This window comes from Trichoderma camerunense (assembly GCF_050948025.1).
Source record: "Trichoderma camerunense strain CBS 138272 chromosome Unknown V8C40scaffold_1, whole genome shotgun sequence".
NCBI lineage: Eukaryota > Fungi > Ascomycota > Sordariomycetes > Hypocreales > Hypocreaceae > Trichoderma > Trichoderma camerunense.
Genome location: NW_028145369.1, coordinates 861,922 through 885,417, shown reverse-complemented (window position 1 = coordinate 885,417; position 23,496 = coordinate 861,922). Strand labels below are relative to the sequence as shown.

General features: G+C 52.6%; 7 protein-coding genes across 7 annotated transcripts; 4 read left to right on the top strand and 3 right to left on the bottom strand.

Moving 5' to 3' along the window:
- Nucleotides 1-1,111: 1,111 nt before the first annotated feature.
- V8C40DRAFT_260222 (permease family-domain-containing protein) lies at nt 1,112-2,967 on the top strand (the record flags this gene model as incomplete). The annotated part of the gene is made up of 2 exons (XM_083219111.1): nt 1,112-1,530; nt 1,587-2,967. 2 exons carry the CDS (start codon nt 1,112-1,114, stop codon nt 2,965-2,967), a joined length of 1,800 nt encoding a protein of 599 aa, XP_083078863.1.
- A 349-nt stretch (nt 2,968-3,316) lies between these two features.
- On the bottom strand, nt 3,317-7,782 carry V8C40DRAFT_6136 (CYTH-like domain-containing protein). Its single transcript, XM_083223201.1, has 4 exons — nt 7,760-7,782; nt 4,465-7,683; nt 3,913-4,398; nt 3,317-3,849 (listed from the first exon to the last, which is right to left on the bottom strand). The coding sequence occupies exons 2-4, from the start codon at nt 7,072-7,074 to the stop codon at nt 3,667-3,669; spliced, it is 3,279 nt and encodes a 1,092-aa protein (XP_083078862.1). The 5' UTR covers nt 7,075-7,683; nt 7,760-7,782; the 3' UTR covers nt 3,317-3,666.
- An 880-nt stretch (nt 7,783-8,662) lies between these two features.
- Nucleotides 8,663-13,021, top strand: V8C40DRAFT_229398 (proteasome regulatory particle base subunit RPN2 domain-containing protein). Its single transcript, XM_083212468.1, has 3 exons — nt 8,663-9,302; nt 9,384-12,288; nt 12,349-13,021. The coding sequence occupies exons 1-3, from the start codon at nt 9,163-9,165 to the stop codon at nt 12,754-12,756; spliced, it is 3,453 nt and encodes a 1,150-aa protein (XP_083078861.1). The 5' UTR covers nt 8,663-9,162; the 3' UTR covers nt 12,757-13,021.
- A 105-nt stretch (nt 13,022-13,126) lies between these two features.
- Nucleotides 13,127-15,975, bottom strand: V8C40DRAFT_229397 (Oxidoreductase, molybdopterin-binding domain-containing protein). Its single transcript, XM_083212467.1, has one exon. It carries the CDS (start codon nt 15,302-15,304, stop codon nt 13,328-13,330), a length of 1,977 nt encoding a protein of 658 aa, XP_083078860.1. The 5' UTR covers nt 15,305-15,975; the 3' UTR covers nt 13,127-13,327.
- A 729-nt stretch (nt 15,976-16,704) lies between these two features.
- On the bottom strand, nt 16,705-17,985 carry V8C40DRAFT_6035 (uncharacterized protein). Its single transcript, XM_083223186.1, has one exon. The coding sequence runs from the start codon at nt 17,582-17,584 to the stop codon at nt 16,982-16,984; it is 603 nt and encodes a 200-aa protein (XP_083078859.1). The 5' UTR covers nt 17,585-17,985; the 3' UTR covers nt 16,705-16,981.
- Nucleotides 17,986-19,127: 1,142 nt separating this feature from the next.
- V8C40DRAFT_5779 (uncharacterized protein) lies at nt 19,128-20,296 on the top strand. The gene has a single exon (XM_083223150.1). It carries the CDS (start codon nt 19,254-19,256, stop codon nt 20,187-20,189), a length of 936 nt encoding a protein of 311 aa, XP_083078858.1. The 5' UTR covers nt 19,128-19,253; the 3' UTR covers nt 20,190-20,296.
- Nucleotides 20,297-22,109: 1,813 nt separating this feature from the next.
- On the top strand, nt 22,110-22,940 carry V8C40DRAFT_229391 (uncharacterized protein). The gene is made up of 2 exons (XM_083212466.1): nt 22,110-22,169; nt 22,235-22,940. The coding sequence occupies exon 2, from the start codon at nt 22,342-22,344 to the stop codon at nt 22,678-22,680; it is 339 nt and encodes a 112-aa protein (XP_083078857.1). The 5' UTR covers nt 22,110-22,169; nt 22,235-22,341; the 3' UTR covers nt 22,681-22,940.
- Nucleotides 22,941-23,496: the final 556 nt, after the last annotated feature.

Here is a 23,496-nt window from a genome sequence, read left to right as displayed (position 1 = left end):
GTAGCTGACCCGAGATAGATAACGATCATGAACAACTGATCTCTTATCGCGGACAGTCACTATCAGCAGCGATGGAGCTGAACCCCCATGTCTCCCGCAATCAGGCCCCGCAGACATGCCGGAACAAGGCAAGGCTCTTCATTCTGGATATGGCTTCCCCCACAAGAGGAGCGTCCGCTGTGCCTTGTCCGGGGAATTCGCTGCTAGGGCCGTCGGTCGTCCGGAATGCAATGCTGCAATGCCGGTGTCGACAAAGGTGGTATTATGACTGATGGAAATAATCCTACAGACAAACACCGTTACATTCATCTGGTGGTGTTTCCTTGATCGACGAGATGAGACACAAGCATCAGAAAAAAAAGGCTCCGATATAGCCGCCATCATCAATGCAGATACTCCGCATGATACGCTGATCCAGGCGTCATACCCCTTAGCTGGATGCGTATATCTTTGGCATGTCCCATCAACAATTGGCTGGGCATGCGAATCACTCTGTCGACATCAGCTCCTCGACTCATGCCGGCCAATAATTTGCTAGTTTCAACGCAATTCCGCAAGTAAATCTTCGTTGGTCCGAGTACTGGCTATTGACATCGGCATTATTCCACGCAGCCATATCCATTCAACCACTCACAATTCGGAAAAGATAAGCAAAAGCCGGGGCCCATCAACCTGGTCCATCCACACCATCGGCCGGCCGTTGGCAAAAAAATAGTTATTGATTGCATTACTACGCCCTTTGCTTATCGTATCTGAAAAAGTGGAAAGATTTTTGAGAAAGCAAAATATTATATATCACCAGTTGCCCTTGTGGTGCGATTGATAAGGAGGTCTATTCAACAATCGCATTTACTGTCTGTGTTACGGTCTATTACACTTCCTCCATCTTGTCCTTTTGCAATACAGGTTATTCTGCTGGAAGTAATTGAGCACCCGTCAGCTCCATCTATCTCGAGTTTCTCGTTCGCGACAGCATAAACTCCTGATCTAGCATCAACGTAGGCTTCAGCAGGTTTGCCACCAACAACCGCCAGGTTTCAATCCTTTTGACCTGATTGCTGCCTTCAAAAAACCTTCAACTTGGTTCTGCCTACATTCATCTCGTCTCATCATGGATGAAGGCACCGGGCCTACGACCATCACCCCCGAAACCGCTCCCCGCTGGTCTCTTAGCCGTCGCCTTCGGTCCCTCCGTCGAGCCTTTACAACTCGCGATGGCCTTCTTGGCGACTACAATTATGGCGTCCTGTTCCGACCCAATCTCCCATTCATGTCCAAAGGCTCAGGGGGTGGAAAGAGCCCGTTCTTTGGTCTCAATGATCGCATGCCTGTGTTCCTGGGTTTGCTACTAGGGCTACAGCATGCGTTGGCCATGTTGGCTGGTATCATCACGCCGCCGTTGATTCTGTCGGGTCCGGGTGGAGCCAACTTGTCGACTGAACAGCAGCAGTACCTGGTTTCCACGGCGCTGATTGTATCCGGAATCTTGTCAAGCATCCAAATTACGAGGTTCCACATCTACAAGACTCCGTAAGTTGTATGAAGTCATGCATACCGCCCTATGGCGTACTGAATTAATGTTATAGCTACTATCTCGGAACTGGACTTATATCCGTTGTGGGTATCAGCTTCAGCATCATTCCCATTGCCCAAGGAGCGCTTAGTCAAATGTATGCCAATGGATTTTGTCCCTCAGACGCCGCCGGTAATCCTCTGGCCTGCCCTCGTGGATACGGTGCTCTACTGGGAACCTGTGCCGTCTGCGCCTTGCTCGAGATGCTACTGTCCTTCATTCCGCCTCGCATCCTGCTCAGAATGTTTCCCCCCATCGTTACGGGCCCGACAGTCATGCTTATTGGCATCAGCCTCATAGAAAGCGGCTTCCAGGACTGGATGGGAGGAAGTGGCTGTACAACCCAAGCTCTGTGTCCTGGCACTGGCGCACCACATGCTCTGCCTTGGGGCTCTGCCGAGTTCCTTGGCTTGGGTTTCAGTGTCTTCGTCACAATCATCCTGTGTGAGCGCTTCGGATCTCCCATTATGAAGTCGACGTCTGTTATTATCGGCCTATTGGTGGGGTGTATCATTGCCGCTGCCTGTGGCTATTTCGACCGATCCGGCATCGACTCTGCCCCAGTCGCCTCCTTCATCTGGGTACATACATTTCCCTTGTCTGTCTATGGACCGCTGGTTCTTCCAGTGCTTGCCGTATTTATCGTCTGTCTTACCGAGTCCATCGGAGACATCACCGCCACCTGTGATGTATCCCATCTTGAGGTCGAAGGCATGATCTACGAGTCCCGTATCCAGGGAGGAGTGCTTGCGGATGGCCTCAACGGCTGTCTCTCAGCCCTCATGACCATGACGCCGATGAGTACCTTTGCCCAGAATAACGGTGTCATTGCGCTTACCCGCTGCGCCAACCGAAAGGCCGGATACGCCTGTTGCTTCTTCCTCCTCGTCATGGGCATCTTTGCCAAGTTCGCTGCCGCTCTCGTCGCCATCCCGTCTTCTGTCCTCGGTGGCATGACGACCTTTCTCTTCTGCTCCGTTGCTGTCTCTGGTATCGCCATCATCTCGCGCGGCGTGCCATTTACGCGCCGGAACCGTTTTATTCTCACTGCCGGCCTGGCTCTCGGCTACGGAGCGACCCTGGTGCCTAATTACTTCGATAAAATCTTTACCTACAAGGGAGACAATAAGTCACTCAGTGGATTCCTCGATGCTATTGTTCTCGTTATGGAGACTGGTTTCGCCGTCACGGCGGCAGTGAGCATGATTCTGAACTTGTTGATTGAAGAGGAGATGGAGGATGATATCAGTGCGGATGGTGATGACGATGTGGACGCGGTTCGCAACGTCAGTTCGTTTCCTGTGAAGAAGTATGAGCAGAACAATGACAGCGATGAGATTCGGGATATAGGAGAGGGCGGCTCAAACACAACAAGAGGAGAGAAGCAGGCTTAATTCAAGGCAAAATGGCCTGATATGAAGAAGAAGAAAAGAAGACATCAATGAATCAAAACAGAGGAGAGGAAAGTCAACCCAAATGCGGTGGATTATTATTTCCATATCATGTATTACAGATACCCCAACTCATAAATACTACTTGTTATAATATCCCTAGGGAACCAAGAATGCTTTCAAGTAAAACAAAATAGCCTTAAACACCGCCATGCTCATCTTCTCAACTGCCTGGGTATGTCTTCTTTGTTTTTCTCTGGCTCAGCTAAATCCTCTCTCACCATCTCGCGTTTCGAACCTACTTCCCCGTAGTCGTCTGTCGTCTTCGCAGCCCTTCTCCCAAAAAATGAATAAAGAAAAACCCCTCGAATTTCTTATCAAAAAATGCGCCGCGCTTCCTTGGTCTTTCGTTCGTTTCCTTCTCCTCCCTTCATTTTCATGTCCCGCATAATACCGATGATCCAGAAATATCAGTGATCTACCTAAGAGTGCAAAAAAAAAGTAAGAAAAAAAAAAAGAAATCCCCAACGTCCACCGTAAGGCACTGTCTGAATATGAATAATGAAAAAAAGTAGCCAAACAACGTATCGCGAAATACGCCTTCCCCCTATTTTTGTCCAAACGCAAAAAATCTGATAACGTGCTATTAGTCGAGTGTGTGGAGCTGTCCACTTCGAATTGTAAAATTAAAGTAATTGCTTTTCATGGTCTAGGAGCAAACTCTTTGGCTTTCCGTGCCAACAGTCGTACATTGTCCACGAAGCCCTCAACCAGCTCTTGGTATCTATGGGGGGCACCGCTCATGGCTCTTCGTCCTTGGTCGAGGAGCGCTAGATGGTTCAACTCGATTTCGAGCTCGTGTTCTTTATCCATCCGTTGGGTATTCTGCGCAGTCGTGTTAGCTTGCTGGGAGAGAAGGGCGAGATAAGAGGATAGCATAAAACTTACTCCTGGACCATTGACGGCATGAGTGACCTGTGTAAGATCAATTTGGTAGTGACCTTGCTTGTAGCTCAAGCGATCCTTGTTGCGATCAGGTTGCCGATCTGACTTGTTCGCTGACAGCTGCTCTAGCTCCTCGAGGGATCCGTCCCAGTTCATTTCAAGGTTGATGCTTATGCGGCAGTCCATCGGGGCCATGGGCATGTGCAGGTCAATGTCTGCCACACGCGCCTTGATGATCTTGTTCAGGATCTGGTTCGTCTTTTGGTCATATGTCACTCGTACTCGAACATTTCGACTGCGTGAGCCAAGACGGGCCCGCACGCATCCCGGCAGGTGGCCGTGCATCTCTGGAGGCAAATCGTAGAAACGATCAATCTCCCGCCTGTGCTTGTAGATGACTGGGACTCGCTTGGCGCCGCCATTGGGGTTTCGGGGGTCTGTCTGTATGACGACGTTGTTGAGGTAGTCGTTGAATGATTTGTGATGTGCCTATGTCGGGTTAGTGAGCATACGGGATAAGAATTGGCCGCAGCCATAGTGGCCGTGTTGACGTACCTCAGTCATGCTACTCCTGAATGCAACCCGCCCGTTGTCGTCGAGGATGCATTCAGTAGCAACAAAGCGGTCCACGCGCTGGTTCGTATCCTTGTCGATGAGCGTGCCCAGCTTAGCTTCAATCTCAAACTCGATTCCCCTGCTTGTAATTTCTTGTATGTCCTGGTTGCTAACGACGTTGACGAAGAGAAAATCGGCCACGTTCTTTGACAGCTCCTCAATGGGCTTAACACCGGCGATGCTGGCTTCCCACGGACCTAATATGTCTTGGGGGTCGGGTTCAGCACTGGCTGGCTGCTGGCTGACACTGGCTTGTTGATTTCTCCTTGCTTCCGGCGAAGGCTGGCGGCTAGGGTGCTCGTTCTTGACGGCAGGCTCGTGCTTGCCATTGAGGGCCGTGTTTATGTGGGAGTGAATTCGCTTCTGGAGAACAAAATTGACATTGGTTGGTAGCTTCCTACCCAGAGTGTGAACGCTCAGGGCCCAGATTGGCGGCTGGGAGTGCCTTGCCCGCCTTTTCCTGGGCAGGATAGGAGACGCCGACTTTTTGATGCGTTCTGCGTAGCCGCCATTGACCTCACCAGGAGGTGGCTTCGATTCCTTATACTCCAATTCACCAGGGCTCATGTTGAGATCATCCAGCTTGCGCTTTGCAGGCGTTACCGCTCGGTCTGAATCGATCGCCATGGGGTGGACGCTGAGGGAAGATCTCGCGGCTCGGTCCGCCGAGGCCGGGGTAGCGTCGGGATTGCTAGGGATGGAGCCGAGCCTGGTCTTGGGACTAACGGACAGACTCTGCTCTCGGCCTTGTTGGGATCGTGGGTGCTGGGTCGACTCTGTAACGGGCGAGGAGCCGTGGGAGGAGTGCGAGGACAGGCGATGGGCAGGGGTTGCAGGTGGCGGCGGCGCTGGTTTTGGCGACGGCTGAGTTTGTGCCTGAACCTGAGGCTGAGGCGGAGCCTGTGCCTGCGCCGGGATCTGAGTCGGGGTCTGGGTCGGGGTCTTGGCCGGAGCCTCAGTCGGGATCGAGGATTGCGCAGAGGGTGGACGAGCCTGTGCCTGTGATTGAGCGTGTGAATGTGGTTGTGATGGCTGTGGTGGTGGTTGTTGTTGTTGTGCCTGAGGCTGCGGCGGCCGGGAGCTCAGCGGAGCCGGTGCCTGTGCCTGGGGCTGGGGCTGTCCCTGGGGCGGTCCCTGAGGCTGATGCTGCTGATGGCGAGTCTGTGCCTGTGACTGCAACTGAGACTGTGACTGTGAGGGCGACGGCGATTGCAATTGTGCCTGTGGCTGGGACTGCAATGGCGGGTGGGAGAGCGAGTGCGAATGTGCGTGTGCATGTGCCGGAGCTGGAGCGCCCGTTATGGAAGACACAGACATGCGCTGCTGGTACGGGCTTGGCGGTTGAGCAAAAGCTGTCGAGGGCTGCCGCACGCCGCTAGCACTGCCAGGAGGGCCCAAAGGGGTTGGCGGCTGCGAATTGGAAGGGTGGCGGCTGTAATCCGGGAGTGGAGGCTGCGCTGCAGGGACTGGGCTGCCCTGTGTGCCCTGTGCGTAGGGCCCATAGTGCTGCTGAGTCGCTGTCGGTGAGTGCTGGGGGTACTGGAGCGAGGAAGACGCGCTGCTCGTCCTGACAGGCGATGGGTGAGGCTGAGGTTGATGAGGCCCGGCGTGTGATTGCTGCTGCTGCTGCAATGGCTGTTGCAATGGCTGTTGCAATGGTGTTGGCGGTTGTGATTGTTGCCGCTGATGCTGCTGTGGTGGCATGTACTGACGCATTTGCTGTTCCTGTTGCTGCCGCTGCTGTTGCTGCTGCTGGTACGTGGCCAGTTGTGGGCTCTGCTGCGGATAGCTGTCTCGTCTTGGGTCTTGGTATTGGCTCGGATACTGCCGCTGGATTGGGCTGACCATGTCCGGAGGCTGCTGCTGCGTAGGGAATGGATAGCCTGCACTGCCTCCAGGTGTCGTGGACGAGGTCGGTGACGGCCGGTAGGGTGACGCTATCACGGGGCCAGAGCCTGACCTCGAGCTGCCGGGCGAGCGAGGGTCATGATGATATTGACTCGGCGGTTGGAGCGGCGGCGGCGCAGGTACTGGCGTAGATCGGGATTGGGATTGATAGTGGCCCGGGGCCTGGAAGGGCGACGTCGCAGGATAGGCGTTGGAAGGACGCTGCTGCGGATGTGCTTGTACATGTTGCTGATGTGTGTGTACCTGCTGCTGATGTGCCTGCTGGTGTTGCTGCTGCAACTGCTGTTGTTGTTGGAGCTGCTGTGGATGCTGTTGATGCGGCGGCTGCTGTTGCTGCGGCTGAGGGTAATGGTGAGATTGAGGCTGAGGGTAAGCATGTCGATGCGGGTGAGGCTGCTGTTGCTGTTGGTGAGGGTGCGGATAGTCGTGCATCGCAGGCTGCTCGGCCGGTGATGCTTGAGGCGGCGGCTGCTGCTGCGAATATTCGCCCGGGCTGGGAGCATGACGAGGCTGCTGCTGCTGCTCTTGCTGCTGCTGACGTTGCTGTTGCTGTTGAGGCTGCTGCTGAGCGGCCGGCGGTGGCCTTGCGGGAGCGCGGTCGCCATTGTTGTCGGACGTGTTAAGAACCGACCGGAGATCCATGGCTGCTGGGCCTTTGTCACACGGTCGTGTGTCTTTTTGCGCGAGACGATGGATGGGACTGGACGGTGGGCTCAATTGTCCAGCATCCAGAGCCGCGCTCTCGTGCGCCTGGAGGAACGAACGGCAAGGATTCGTCGGCGCCGGGGATTTTTAGATGGCAGTCGAAGGCGCAAAGGATGCAGGGCCGTCCGAGTCGCAAACGGACATTTCTCGAGCTTGCACGGGATGACGAGGGTTCGAGGCTGAAGAGGCTGAGGCGTCGCGATGCGTTTCCTTGGTGGGGGGAGAGTGAACAAGGACAAGGCAAGGACAAGGCCAAGGCGCGCAACAAGCTCGGCCGGGCTGTTGGATCTGGATCTGGACAGAGACAGAGACAGAACAATGGGCAGATGCGCGTCGACGAGGGGACTCGGCAGTTGCGGCCGCTATGGCTATGGGGTTGGTGGATTGAGGTATCACGGACGGTTCGCGCAGGGATGGTTGGATGGGTATCTGGATGGATGCGCCTAGGACACTTTTTTTTCTTCCGTGATGGCCCTCTAAAGTAGGCGCAACAGGCGCTATCCAGCGACGATGGCCAGTGGCGTCTGAGCGCTGGGCTGGGCTCAACTGTTACCTAGTAGTTAGTTTCTAGGTCACTCGAGTTGAATTGCTTTGAGTCACCACCAGAAGCAGAAGCACGCACATGCAATCAGATGCAATTAAATGCAATTCGCACTCGGGCGGCCCAGACCAGACCAGAACAGGCCGGGTCTCCAAGGGCCCTTTTAATGGTTTTTTTGCTTTCCATGTCTGTCTCTCGCGTGCAGCTCTCCTTGTCACTCCTTGCATTGTGGCCCGTCTACTGATTTGCCATGCATCCGAAACCTGAGGGCCTGCCTCAATTCGGGCATCAGTGTGGAGCAGACAGAGAGCACAGGTACCCCGACGTAGCATCAGCCGCACGCGTCTTTGCTTGTACCTCCTCTGCCATTTGCTTTTCCACTTTATAGCACTCATCCAGCATCACCACCACCATCATCTCTCTACTGCTGCTGTGTTACTAACTACTAGGTACTTGTTATTACGCTCCCCCACTGCCATTGTTTGCTCTATATGTACCTACCTATCAGACAGTACATCCACACACACAAGACAGGTTCGTAATTCCCCCCCCGTGCACAGCAGCGCTTATCGTCCCGTGTTGAGTTGCGCCATTGCTAGCCTTGTGCTTTGCGCTAGTCCGTCTCCTGCATGCCCAGCCCTCTGGCGACTGGCTGGTTCAGCCTTCTGTCTCAAATTGCATGAAAAACTTCGGCGTCGCTAGTCTGCTTGCGGCCTAGCCCTTGGTAGCCTGATTTGCCTTTTTCCTCTTGCGCTTCGGTTTTTGCAGCCTGACCAGAGAGAGGTGCATCATGTCACGTGGCAGGATTACTACAACGAGTACTAATGCAGTTGGGCCATTGTCTGGGAGCTTATTACTGGCAGAGGGCTTCTTACATAATCGACTCATGCGGAGCACAGCGCCAGTGACAGAATTAGTAGGTACCTATACGTGCCGTGTATTATAAGTGACAGAAGCTCAAAGAACAATGAAGCTGTTGGAAATGGACCATTGATATCTGGTTCTTGCTTGATGCATTCTATTCCTTATTAAGATGATCAAGTCTTTCTCCTGCAATATATCATGCATCACGTACATACAACACACGATAACAGCTGAGACACAATTACACAATCCGCTGCATGTCTTGTTTATTTTGTCGCCGAATCAGCTGCCGCTCCCTGACCCCACCTTAACCCCGAAGTTACAAGGCGGCAGGCAGAGCTGTGCCTGACGTGGACATGGACCTTGTTTGTCCACAGCCAAAGAACAAGCATCATCCGTCAACCAGCTGCTTATTCACCAACTCAAACCACCGGCTCTGCATTGCTCTGCGCAGCTCTGCTGAAGCTCATCCGTCTTATTCCTATTTTCTCCATCTAATTGTTTATCTGGGCATGCACACATCGCCTTCTGCTGCCCTCTGAACGCCATCGCATTCCTCGCATTCTCTTCCCTTCCACGCCGAACTCGCCCCTCGATCCAGCTCTTGAAAAGCTCCCAATATGCCTGGCTTGGTGTCGGCAACAGGCGTGCTCGCCTTCCTGGCCGATGAGGAGCCCGAGCTCCGAGTCTTTGCCCTGCAGACGCTCAACGACGACATCGACACCGTCTGGACCGAGGTCGCCGGCAGCCTGAGCCAGATGTACGTCCTATTCCTGCGCTTATCTCGATGACAGTAGCATCCCTCGTCCTCGTCCCCAGCTAACCTTGTATGTGATTATAGCGAGGCCCTCTACGAAGACGAGTCCTTCTCCGAACGCCAGCTGGCTGCCCTTGTGCTTGCCAAGGTCTACTACCACCTGCAGGCCTACAATGACAGCATGGTCTTTGCCCTGGCTGCGGGGGACCTGTTCAAGATCGACGCCCCCGGCGAGTTCGAGGAGACCATCATCTCCAAATGCGTGGACCAGTACATCGCCGCCACCTCGGCCAAGCATGCCGTTCCCAAGGCTGCCAAGCCCTCCGACCTGCCTGAGCTGTCCACAACCTTTGCCAGCTCGACCGAGGGCGCCGTCATGTCTCCCACGACTCCCTTCTCTCACACCACCCTGCCACCCAAGTCTCTACTCTCCCGCGCCTCCATCGACAACACCATACTAGATGCCACTTTCCAGCCTGTAACAAAGCAAGGTCGCTCCGGCTCCATCACCCAGCTGCCCAACAACGCTGCTGAAGCCTCCCTGCAGAGGATCATTGATCGCCTGTTTGAGAGCTGCTTGAAGCAAGGCCGGTACAGGCAAGTGGTCGGTATCGCCGTCGAGGCCAAGAATCTCGACATCCTCAGGAGAGTCATCAAGCGTGCCAGCGAGGATGAGAAGCTATCCAAGGTAAAGGGGCCAGAGGGGCAGCCAGGCCCCGCCGAGGAGCTGATGGAATACATACTGGGCATCTGCATGGACATTGTCCAAGAGAGGGCTTTCCGCACTGAAATTCTGCGGTTGATTCTTGATCTTCTAAGCGAAATCCCGAACCCCGACTACTTTGCCATCGCAAGATGTGTCGTCTACCTCAACACCGACGAGGAGGCATCCCGCATGCTGCGCAGTCTCGTTGACAAGGGCGATCGTACCGCTATTGCCAACGCATACCAGATCGCCTTTGATCTGTATGACAATGGCACCCAAGAATTCCTCGGCAAGGTCCTGTCTTCTCTCCCCTCAGGAGAACCGCCAAAGAAGGAAGAGGCCGAGGGCGACAAGGCTGAAGAGAGCGAGTCGCTGCTAGAGAACCAGCAGGCTGCACCCGAAGATGAGCTCCCGGAAGACGTGGCCAAGGTCTACCGTAACATCCGATCCATCCTCGACGGCTCCAAGACTATCCGCCTCAACCTCGAATTCCTTTACCGCAACAACCACACCGACCTGAGCATCCTCAACAAGGTCCGAGATAGCCTCGAGGGCCGCAACTCTATCTTCCACACTGCCGTCACCTTCTGCAATGCTTTCATGAACCAGGGCACAACAAACGACAAGTTCTTCCGGGACAACCTCGAGTGGCTCGGAAAGGCAGTCAACTGGTCCAAGTTCACCGCCACCGCTGCCCTCGGTGTCATCCACCGTGGCAACCTGTCCCAGTCACGAAAGCTTCTTGAGCCATATCTGCCCAAGCAAGGTGGTCTTAGCAATGGTTCCATCTTTAGCCAGGGAGGAGCTCTGTATGCCTACGGCCTCATTCACGCCAACCACGGTGCTGGTGCTCTGGAGTACCTCAAGATGCAATTTGGCCAGGCTGAAGAGGAGGTTGTTCAGCACGGTGGTGCTCTGGGATTGGGTATTGCCGGTATGGGCACCGGCGACAGCGAAATCTTCGAGAAGCTCAAGGAGGTCCTCTTCCAAGACTCTGCCCTCAATGGTGAGGCGGTTGGATTGGCCATGGGTCTCATCATGCTTGGCACTGGAAACGTCAAGGCTCTCGAGGACATGATCACCTATGCCCACGAGACAACCCACGAGAAGATTGTCCGCGGTGTCGCCATCGGCATGGCACTCATCATGTATGGTCGCCAGGAAGGCGCTGACGTGTTGATTGAGGGCCTGCTCAATGATCCGGATCCCACTCTGCGATATGGTGGTATCATGACCGTTGCCTTGGCCTACTGCGGCACAGGCAGCAACAAGGCTATCCGCAAGCTGCTTCACACTGCCGTGAGCGATGTCAACGACGACGTTCGCCGAATTGCCGTCATGAGCTTGGGTTTCATCCTCTTCCGCAAGCCCGGCAGCGTCCCCCGCATGGTTGAGCTGCTGTCCGAGTCCTACAACCCTCACGTCCGATATGGTTCCGCCATGGCGCTGGGTATCTCTTGTGCCGGTACTGGCCTTGACGAAGCCATCGATCTCCTCGAGCCCATGATGAAGGATCCCACCGACTTTGTTCGACAGGGCGCCCTCATTTCCCTGGCTATGATCATGGTTCAGCAAAACGAGGTCATGAACCCCAAGGTGGCTTCCATTCGAAAGACGCTCAAGAAGGTGGTTGGTGACCGCCACGAGGATGCCATGACCAAGTTTGGTGCCGCCCTGGCTCTGGGTATCATTGATGCAGGCGGCCGCAACTGCACCATTGGTCTGCAAACCCAGACCGGCAACCTCAACATGGCTGGCATTGTCGGTATGGCAGTCTTCACCCAATACTGGTACTGGTTCCCCTTTACCCACTTCCTGTCTCTGAGCTTCTCGCCCACTTCCATCATCGGCCTCGACCACGACCTGGAGATGCCAGACTTCAAGTTCCACTGCGCCACCCGCCAGAGCCTCTTCGATTATCCCCCCGAGCAAGAGGTCAAGACTGAGGAGGGCCCGGCTCTTATTGCGACGGCCATCCTGTCGACCACAGCTCAGGCCAAGAGAAGAGCTCAGAAGAAGGAGCGGGCTCAGCGTCACGAAAGCATGGACATTGATAGTGCCCCCGTAAAGAGCGGAGATAAGATGGAGGTCGATGATGACAAGGTCAAGGAGGAGGGCAAGGACAAGAAGGAGTCTGACGATAAGGAGGCAGCTTCTACCGACTCCAAGAAGAAGCCCGAGAAGGAAAAGGTCGGATACGAGTTGGAGAATATGAGCAGAGTTCTGCCTGGCCAGCTCAAGTACATCAGCTTCCCAGCCGGCCGATACAAGCCAGTCAAGAAGGTAAATTCCTCCCATTCGATTGCTAATAGTATAACATACGCTAACTTTATTCTTCTTTAGCCAACTGGCGGCCCTCTTCTTCTTGATGATACCCAGCCTGATGAAGCCAAAACACTTCTGGAGGAGAAGCTGAAGAAGGTGACTACTGAGCGTGCCCCTGTGGCTGGACAGCAACTTGGTAGAGGCGGTCGCTCTGCGGGAGGCCCATCCATCCTCGAAGGCATCTCAGATTCCGGTAGAGGTCTCTCTGGCGTCAACCCCGTCATGGAGCAGCTGTTGCGCAGCCAAGGACGATCTCCGTTTGGTCTCGTAGACCCTCAGACTCCTGGAGGCGCCGACATTGGCTCGGGCGCAGCTGCAGCCGCTGGAGTGCTTACGGCGGTGGATGAAGATGGTGAGGGAGACGAAGAGGCCACTGTGCCTAATGCTTTTGACTACTTTTCCGACGGAGAGGATGAGGAGGAGTAAGGGATGACAAGTAGAAGCAATGGGTTCCTGGGTGGATTGGCTGTGACTTGGTGCAGATTTGTATCAGTATACGGATTAGAACGGGAGGCACCTGGCTTGGCTGCCTACTTGGAACAAGTCTTTTTTTTTAAACAAGGACGGCAAGGAGAGGCGAGCAATGCTGTAAAATATACAAAAAATTACAAGTTCTCACAAGATATTTTTCTTTCCTAGAATAAAAAGCTGTGATTATAATATAGATGGGTGTAGTATTTGGTCTCTCGAGTATTATTATGATTTCATATGGAATCAGCCGATAATCGACGTAGAACATGCACTACTCAGATCTTGGTAATGATGATAGTTTTCAAAGTAAAAATTCATTAGTCTTGACCTGTTTTAAGGGGTATATATATACAGAAAATGATATCCAACTCCAGTCCAGTCTCTTTACCAAGAAATGATATGCTATGTATGCTAAACCGTTCCACGTATTGTCATAAGAGAACACACGCTCATAGACTAAAAGAAAATAAGAAACAAGAAGGGGAAAAAAAGTCCAGTTCTAGTATCCATATACCATGCAACCATATCACGACTTCTCATGCGATGGTTTCTTGTCGTCAGAATTCTTCTTGTTCTTCAAAACAATGGCGTTGGGAGAGCAGTCGGTGCAGACTTGCACGCGATGCCAGGCAGTGGCGAGGTTCCCACGGAAATTCCATGTCGCAGCATGACTCTCGGGCTGCGTGTTGTAAACCTCGTCTGTCGCCTTGATGGCAACGGTGGTGCATCTCCTGTTGCTTTTTGTGCTCTGAGTACTCTCGTTGGTAGGCCTTCTCGCAGTACCTCTCCTAATGGTGTTCTTGTCCTCATCGGTTTCGTGGCCGGCACCCCCGTCTTCGGAAGTTTTAAACGCTTCCAAGGGAACCGCGCCGTTAAACGTCCATCGCTTCCAGCTCCAAGACTTGCCGTCATATTTTGACTCTTGGTCTGGCAATAGATTGGCTTGCGACCAGGTCTTTCCATCGTCAAGCGAGACATCGACGCGGATGACTGATCGTCCGCCACCAGAGTAAGCATACCCGTTGAGGGCAACTTCTTTCGCAGGTCCATCTGAGCTGCTTGGAGCCGATTGGTTTTGCGCCGTCCACTCGCCCAGCTTGACACCGGTTATGGCACTCTGGACGGGCATCTCCTGGATAGCGGGAGCTTTTTCCCAGTCAACCTTTGTCTGATTGGGGCCGAAACACTTGTAGTCCTTGCGCTGCCATTGGCTAGGGCTCTCTTCATCGCTGAGAGTGACATGACTGAGCCACTTGACTGACCGGGCGGCGACGTGTCCGGGCACGATTGATCGTAATGGGTAGCCGTGATCCCGTGGCAAAGGTTTGCCATTCATCCCATACGCCAACAAGACGTCGCCCTGGGGATCCACGGCCTTTTTGATGGGAATGGATGAGCCATATGCCTCCATACCAGAGAACTGCACATGCTGCGCCTCGCTGGTGCCATCTCTCACAGTCGCAGCGTCAAAGCCGGCATCAGCGAGGATGTCAGCTAGCAAGACACCCTCCCACGTGGCATTGGAAATCGCACCAGCCTCCCACTGCAATCCGTTGGTTGCGCGGTCAGACCCTCGGCTCATGTGGCTTCGACGGTTTCCAGAGCACTGCAGCACAGCCGTGATTTTCTTCTCGGCAAACTTAGTCTTGAGATCGCACAGGGTGTATTCCTTGGTAGTGCCGTCAGGTAACTCTACGGTCAAGACGTGCGCCTCGGCCTCATCCGCGGTGAGCTTGGGCACCCACATGTGATTGCGGACGTAGAACAGCTCATTGGGAGTAATAAATTGGGCGCTGAGAGCCTGTTCAGGGGTTTCGGCGTTGCGAGGCTTGAGCGTCCGGGTGATGAGATCAGGGTGTCTTATCGGGTCGTCGGCAAAGGGATCTTCGATTGTCTCCTGGGCGGGCTTGCCGTCAACCAGATCAGACTGGTGAATGTAGCCAATGAGGTACTGATTGAGGATGTCGTAGACGTATTGATTCTTGTGGATGGTGAAGATGTTCCAGTAGGGCTCGATTGAGCCACCGGCGGCTCGCAGAATGACCTGGCCACCAGGGTGAGCAGAAATCCACTCGGTGATGTCGTAGACTTTGTCGCCGTGGGTGACCCAGGGATGCGGTGACTTGGCGTCGTGCTTGCGGATCTCGGACATGCGAAATCGGGGCAGATTCGGGTCGCGGTCATCGCGAAGGACCGCTTGGCCGTATCCTTCGTCCTCAGAGTGCAGAGTGGCAGCGGCATCAAAGGCAGCCGGCGGTGTCCGATATAGGGCATAGCCAAATGACAAGAGGCTTATGGTAGCCAGCAAAGCGGCAGCTCGTGGAGAAATGTGATGAGGAGAAGGTGTCTTGGCCTTGATTGCCTCGGGGCTGTGTCTGGCAGCTGTTGGCTTTGTGAAAGCACGGCTCTGAATCTTGGGTGAGGTTTGTCGCGAGAGAAGATTCCGGGGCCGGGCAGCTTGATGCAGCTGCCGCGCAAAGCATGTCGGCGTTCTAGAGGCCATGGCGGCGCGGTGATGGAGAGAGGGGATTGGGATAGATTTGGTTATGTTGATTGAGCAGCAGACAGACGCATCACAGCGAGACAATCGGGATCCTTTGTTGATGTTGATGTAGAGCCGAAGAGCGGGAGGGAGGTAGATGGACGAGAGAACGGGGGAAGCGAAAGCGAGGACGCGAGTAGCAGTGACAATGGCTTTAAGGTGCTGCTACTGCTACTGCTGACGTTGCTCTGTATGTCCGATGCGAGTAGATGCACAGATGACAGGAGGCTGCTTACTCGAGCGAGGTTCGGACGAGGTAAGCAAATGGCGTCTGGTCGGATAGATTGATAGATTAATCTGATGGAGAGCAATTGCGTGGGTGAGCAATGCGGGCGACGGGCCGGACCGAAGAGGTGTGTTGGTGGCGGCGGTGATGCTGTGTGAAATTTGGTTGGAGGGAGCAGATTGAAGATGCAAATCTGGGGATGCGAGACACGAGATGGGCAGTGGAAGAAGACGTTGAAATTGAAGCTGAAGTTGGAGGAGGAGGTGAAGGGGGAGTAAATAAATTGAAGAGAGAGGAGGAAAGATTATGCGAAGTACATGCAGGTGGTTTAACTGGAGGTACTCTCGGATAGTGCTCGTATCTAGTCGAGACTGGCGGATAAGGGTAATTGCAAAAGGGAGCGACAGTCCGAGTTAATGGATCAATTCAAATCATCACTGCTGCTAAAAAAGGCCGACGATTACCGGCGTGTCGTCACCTGAGCACTTGTTTGACGTCCCGAAGCAATCAATCTTGTCAGATCGCCACTCCTTGTACGTAAGACAGCTCCAGGGAACGGACCCTCGGCTTTCACTTTCGAGCTCCTTTGGGGGGGCTGGAGCGCTGCTGATTGGGCTGTTCAGGGACCCCTCATTAGGGGCTGCATGGCACTATTGTTGACCGCTGGAGCCCCCCTTCTAGAGCTTGTCTGTTCCCACTCAGCCCTGCTTTTGCCGGGGCCTTATCTTGGGGAATTTTTGAACACCTGGATGACCTGAAGATTGGGCATGGATGTTGATTCCTCCTGCTATCATTGATGTTGAATCTCGAGTATACAGGTGCTACTAATTTGATGGTTACAGCTTCGCGTTTGAATACATTGATTACAATTTACTCGGCTAACTGATGTAATGCCTCCGTAAATCAGCATCAACAACTTTCAACCCGCCCTGCCGAGATGCATCTCGACTTACATTAGCCTCATCTCTAATCCCTCCACTCCCCGGCTGTCGGAGTCCCTTCGGGTCGTCGGTCGCCGGGCCCTCGTCTCGTCGCACACATTTCAATTCAGTTCCCCGACGAGCCGATGGCGATGTTCCGTCGCAATATATTAGTTCGCTCGTGCCCAATGTTACCCTTCGTGCATGGGGGTGTCATCACGCATGTGATTGATTGATGCAAGTGTTATCGCAGCGGCCCGTCGCACTTCTGTCGGAATCATTTTCAAATCCCATTCAAACGAGAATATCTACCAACTCTATTGCGCCCCAACTCCTTTATCCTCATCATATTATCCCTTAATACGCAAACAAAGGAAAAGCCTTGAAATCGCAATCCAAATTGGTGTCCCCATCGTTTATGTGTCCTTTACTCCATCCAAAACCACCAAAAACAAGCTCCGAAATCTCCACACTCTAAGCCATCCATCTAGGTCAAACAATCCCCCCGGCGGCTGTCGGTGAACCCTCCAATCTCTCACATCTTTCCGGCCTGTCAACTCCAGAGCTCCCGTCGGCGTCTTGATCAAATGTCCGATAACAATTCGACCCGCATTTCATCCCACACGCTTCCTCGCCGGAACTCGTACCCTCCGTAAACGGCACCTCAAACGGCGTAATCATAACACCAAGTTCGACGTCCGACAACGGGTCGGAAGCTTTTCCAACATGATTCGTCGCTAAAGGTCCGGTAGCCACGGTAGTACCATCGCTGTCGTCGTCTGGGTCTGGGGTCTTCTCCCGTCGCTTCGCAAAGCTCTTGATCTTGGTGAATGCGTTTCGCACCTTGATGGAGCGGAAGCTGGCAAGTCGGCGGGCCCATCCGGGCCCGTATTGATTCTTCAAATCCCAAATGATTATAGCCATGAAGAAAGCGATGAATATGCCAAGAAAAAATATCGCAAAGGCGGTGTCTTCCGACCCGGAAAGTGGCTCATCTAATTCTGGAAGAAGGGAATTCGTCGTTTCCGGAGCCAGATTGCGATGCTTCGAAATCTCTCTCTGGAGGTAGCCAGGAATAAAAGGTGGCATTGGCATTCTGCGAGGTTAACGAAATAAGTGGTTTTATGTGATCGACTGTTGAGTACCTGAGTAGGGAGTGTACGAGTAGAAGTTTGCAGCACGATTCCAGTTGCAGTCAGCTCACAGAAAGGAAGAAGATAGGATGAAGACGATTTGGTGTGACGGAGGGGGGCATTCAAACTCATATACCAGCTGTGGGCATCGGCTTGAACCAGAATATCTCTCGGAATATTACGAGACAGCGGAGGCCTTTACGCTGTGCGCAGAATTCTTGGTGGAGTGTCTACATATAGGAAAGTATAACACCAGACATCTGTCTACTTGGACAGTACGAGGGCACAGCTCATCTTCTTACCTAGATATGATTCCCAGTCAGTACTGGACAAGTACCCAACTTGTCCTGTGGATCTGGAGGAGTGAGTCTATCTTGATTATACTTCCCCCTATCTGGGTGCCCCCGTTTATGCCATCATACATGTACTCGCGATGGCGAGGGGAAAAAAGCTATTCTCAGCCAACTCAGATTCCGAGTTTATTTACTGGACTCTATTTTTAGCCAAAGCAAAAGTCGAGTACGCAAGGCACCTAGAGAGTCGAGCATATAGATTTCTCTATAGCTAGTAGGTTGTTGAAGCTTAGCAGAAGTGAACGTGGTATCTCCATTCCGGATTCTTAAATAGTCTATTCCTTCAATTGTGGAGTGGCATTTAGGTGTCAAGCGGGCTGTCTACTGTCTGTTGTATCTAAATTATTTACTGGACTTCATTTTGGGCCAAAGCAAACTCAAGTACACAAAGGTGCCCAGAGAGTCGAGCACATGGAGTCTTCCATAGCGGGCCGTTCAAACTCAGCAGAAGTAACGGTGATATCTCTAATTCGGATTAGAAGACGGCGTGTTCCATCAAACATGGAGTGGCTACTAGATACCCAGTATCCCAAGCCGGCTATTCAGCGTCCTGCGACCTATCGCATCCGAACTCTCATCAATGATACATATAATAAAAAGAGCCGCTTCTTAAACTCTCATAGATCACTCTTGTAGATCTAAGAGGAATATGACGAGGAGGTATCAGACATTACAAGAAAGAAACGACGGTAGTGAACACATCAAGAACGTCTAGACACAAAGTAAAAGTTGCTTCCTCTACGCCGCGACACAGGAAACTCTGGTAGTCCCTCGAGCAAAATTGCTCGTTGATAGTGATCTAGCAAGTGAAAGAAAACTAACATAAAAAACGATCTTGGCAGCCAGAAAAGCAAATGTAGGCATGTGGCAACGGTAAGGTTGTATGTATGCATGGCGTTTATAAGCTATAAGTGAACTAAGATAGTTTGCCATCATTTCGTTCACCAGAGCAGTTGTAAACTATATATATATATGACTTGAAACTATAAGACTGCCATAGACTCGAAGGTTTCCAGAAAATGTACATTGTAACAGAGGGTCTATATATTTGCCCAGCTTGTCTCCCCCGTGCCTCTTCTTCTTTCCCATCGTAAGGTACTCTTCCCAACTCTCACTACCATATAGATCACTTCGAAATTAATGCCTCATGGCTGGCCGCCACACTGTCTATCCCAATTGTCCCAATCCAGACAGAGCACCGCCCTTGACTAAATTCCGCGGTCCTACGGCTCGCCAATACGCTGTTTTCTCAATCCAGAAAGGGAACACGACAACTCAATGTCGATAGGGCAAGATAGACTTGTCCCGTCATTCAACAACCTCCCTACCGAACTTCTTATAGATATATGGCAGAGGGTCATCGGATCCCACAGAGTCTTACGAGTCACGACCCGGGATCAAGGCAGGGTAGTGGTTACTCCTGCTCTCGTCTCGTCAACGGCTGCAGCTCGAGCTGCAGTCTCTGTCAGCCGAGCACATCGAGCTTTGATCCTAGAGAATATCCTGCCCAATGAGATCACCATATGGGGCTATAACTCATTCCGGGGTTGTTTCTATGGCCGCCGCTGTGTCGTGAGATACAAGGCCGCCAGAGACATCCTCTATGTCAGTTGGCCAAGCACTGACATGACCAGCTGGACTCCTCTGCAATCCTGGAAAGCGATGGCCAGGACCAATTGGATGCATAATGTTCAAAAGTTGGCCCTCGACTGGGGTCCAGGTTACATACATGAGACTCAAGATGCCATCCATCAATGGTTCGGCGGGCTAAAAGAATTGTACACTGTCTGTCCGACGAATGAAATGCTGGATACAGAGGATGAGGACGCGGAAGAGGAAAATCCACAGGACGCCCCACCTCAAGAGGTGTCACAAGATGTATCGCAAGAGACGACTCTGGAATCATTCATGGAGATGGAAAGTACAGCTCCAACTCCCGAGCATGAGCATGACAACGACGCGTTCCTCCACACTGGCACTTACAAGGGGATATGCAAGGACGACACATATCTCTCAGGCAGGGCCGCGCTTAAGTGGTTGGGGCCGAGACGAAGCAAGATGGCTATCATTCAACAAGTCGAAAGGTATAATGAAGATAGTGAGAAGCGGCGCCAGGCTGGACTCGAAGCCGATATGAAGTTGAGCATTCTGCGACATAACATTGAGGATGGTGACGAGGACGGGCGGTGGAGGATAAGACGGAGATTGTTGTGATGATGATTTCTGCTGGTTCATGCATATATGCTATAGCTCCTTCTTTTCAGGATATAATGCTGGCGAACAGCTGGCTGAAAGAGTGTAATACTGTAGGTATCTAGGCATCCACTGTTATGTGAGAATAGCATATGCAACTGAGGATACTCCTCCGTACGGGATGTGGAATAGCCACTCCCTTATTAGTAATTCAACCTCTGTTAGTACTCAGTAACTTACCATTGCACATTCCTAACTGGAGCTTGTGTTTTCTGCGACGGAATTATGCGCTGTGGGAAGACGCAGCCACTTCGCACAATCTGGTCGGATACACTGGACGTAGTGTACCTCGTAGGCAAAGAGCTGCTTGACGAGTTCCAAACAATTGATTTTTGCACGTGCAAATTCAACAATGGAAACACGACAATGAACCAAGGCAAATGAGTACATTGCTCGCACGCGAGGTACATGCTGAATTCGGCAGGCAATGTAACCTTCAGTACCCTGTACTCGACCAGGCGGTACACGCGACAGCGCCGCTGGCCCAATCACATGGGCGTCTCTCACCAACCATGTCGCCACCAGCGACGGGCGAAACTCTGGGGGGCAGCAAGGCAATTCAGGCAAATGGCCTGGACTCGGCCTAGTGTTGATTGCTCAGCCAATGTGAACGTGCTGATGGGATGACGAGTGGCGCAACGGGTTGGGATGCCTGAGGGGTAAATACGGCCTGCAGCTGTGAATTTGGGTGGCACAGCACCTTGGTTGCTTGAGTAGCTGTGGTGTTCGCTTGTGCAAATCTCCTTGGTGCAGAGGGCGCACAAGATTTGGGAAGATTATGACGCTCTCCTGCATACGATACTCGAGAGGTGCTTCACTGTAGACATCTCTCTCGGCGACGACGGTGAGCGCAAGAGCGACTCCGCTTCTCTCGGTGAGCACCAACGATGCCAGCCAAAGTATCCGTATTACTAGTACGAGTCCGCGTTAGTAAGAGGGCCTGACAGGCAGAAGACGACAGAGATGGAGGGAAAAAGGAAAAGGGGGACACAGCAGGACTCAGTTGGTGGAGACGAAGCAGCAAAAGGGATCGTTGTGCCGTCTGGGGAAGTGGGCCAAGGCAGTGGGCCAGAGTCCATCGAATCCATCGAGCCAAAGTAGCGTCTGTCTGGGGGCGGGACCTGAGATGGGCGATTTGATGACAAGTGCCGGAATAGATGGAAGTCGAGATGAAGGAGAATGGTGTTGAAGAAGAAGCTGAAAAGAAAAAGTGAGGCTCGAGATGTGGCCGTTTTGAGTAATGCGCCAGGCACAGGGCGGATGAATGGTTCGTGGTTCCGAAGCGAATGGATTATGCGTGCTGCGACCCTGGAAGAAACGGAACGAGGAGTGGTGTGGTGTGGTGCGATTGATGCATGCGGTGGCCGCCTGGCTGGGGTGGCTTGTTACATTCGCCTTGATTTGTGAGAGATCAAATGGAGATGGAGAGATGGAGAGCTGATGATGATGTAGCCGATGGAACGCAATCAACTCGACACTGTCCTGTACGTACTGCGTTAACAGCCAGCGTGTACTGTCTCATACACTCCGTCGCTGTCAGAGACTTGCATTCCCGCGACACTCGGTTAATGCTGCACACTCACAAGCACTCCCAAGCCCTTCTCCGCACGAACTTTGGTTCCCATCCCAACGCAACCCAAATGCAAGCGAAACTGGTACCTCCGGCCGCCTGCAGATACTTTGCCTCTTACTGTCAGCCAAGTCACTGCAAGTCTACCCCGCCCGCTGTCGACTTGGCCACCCCGTACTCGGGCGTATTTGCCTTGTCTCTGGCCGCGTGAGGGTGGTGTCATCCCTGGTTGAGGGGGAAGAGATTGGGCAGTGATTCAGTCCGGGGTATATAAGGGACAGCCGGGAGGGGGTTTGTGTGTGTCTGGCCTCATTGATCCTTCTACATCATCACCATCATCATCCATTTCCATCAACAAACACTGTAAACAGGTATGCTTTTCATCATTGTTTCAATTTTGATATCGTCGCAGATAAAACTAACCTGGCTCCGATAGACTCTCAAATAACAGTCTGTTTTGGTTCTTGATTCCATCATCAGAACCCGTGCGAAAACAACAACTCCTCTCTCACATCTTCATCAACAACACATCAATCAATCATCATGGCTCCTCGCGTCCCCCGTCTCCCCAAGGCCAAGCCCACCGAAATCTTCTGCATCAGCGCCGCCGGCGTCGGTGTCCTCGCCCCTCTCTACATGGCCATGCCCGGCGCCGAAGAGAGGCTGCAGCGCCAGACCAACAAGTGGGCGCCTCGCTGGGAGCGCAACATCAACTACTTCAGCTCCCCCGCGGAGCGCACCGCCCAGCGCATCGAGCCCCCCATCGCAAAGGCCATGAAGAAGCTCGACGAGAAGCTGCCGCTCGAGAAGATGGCCAAGGGCATGGAGAGGGGCATCCAGAAGTCCATTGCGCGCTTCCAGCCACCCAAGCCGAGCGAGTAACTCGACTCGACTTGACTTATCACATCATGTCTTTCTTTGCCTATCTTCGTATTCCATTTGTTCTGTGTTGATGTCATTGTTGCTTCCAAGGTATATTGGATCAACGGGTGGTTTTGGGATGGCTTGAGCCTGTGAAATCACGGGCTCGCCGTGGCGTTGGTCTGCTCATTTTGTATCTTTATGATATAACTCGGATGCCTGCATGTACTTCGTCTTTATTAGCGAAGCCAGGTCAATCAATATAAATACTCTGAAACAAACACTTGCCTCCGTCCGTTCAATCTGTGATGCTCTTTCGACCTTGATCTCTGCGTATAGTGAAGTGACTATTCAAGCATTCAAACTGATCCTCTGGATATGTTTTTGCCCAACTCGAAATTTGCAGGCCTGTAAGAAAGTGAGTCTGTACTCAACAACGTGTTGCAACTGACTAACAGACCACGCCAGTTGATGTCTCGCTGCTCGATTCTCCAACCACAATCCTATCGGACCACGCTTCTCAAACGGGTCATACAATACTATCCTTTTCAATATAGGTAAGAGTCTATGAAATAACATTATCTTATCAATTATGAAGGCACGCTTGCCAATTCCAATCTATATGTCGCTTTGTCGTCAAGAGTGGAACCGATGCTGAGGCCGCGGAGTAGAGCGGCCCGGCTGATCCATTTATACTGCAACGAGATGTGTTTTACATGCCAAACCGGCACTCGGAAATGCATGTCATCTTATTCAAATCCTTCATATATATTATTTATTACGATACGAGGTTGGATTCGGACTGAGTGACGTGTCTAGGCCAATGGTATTGGCCAA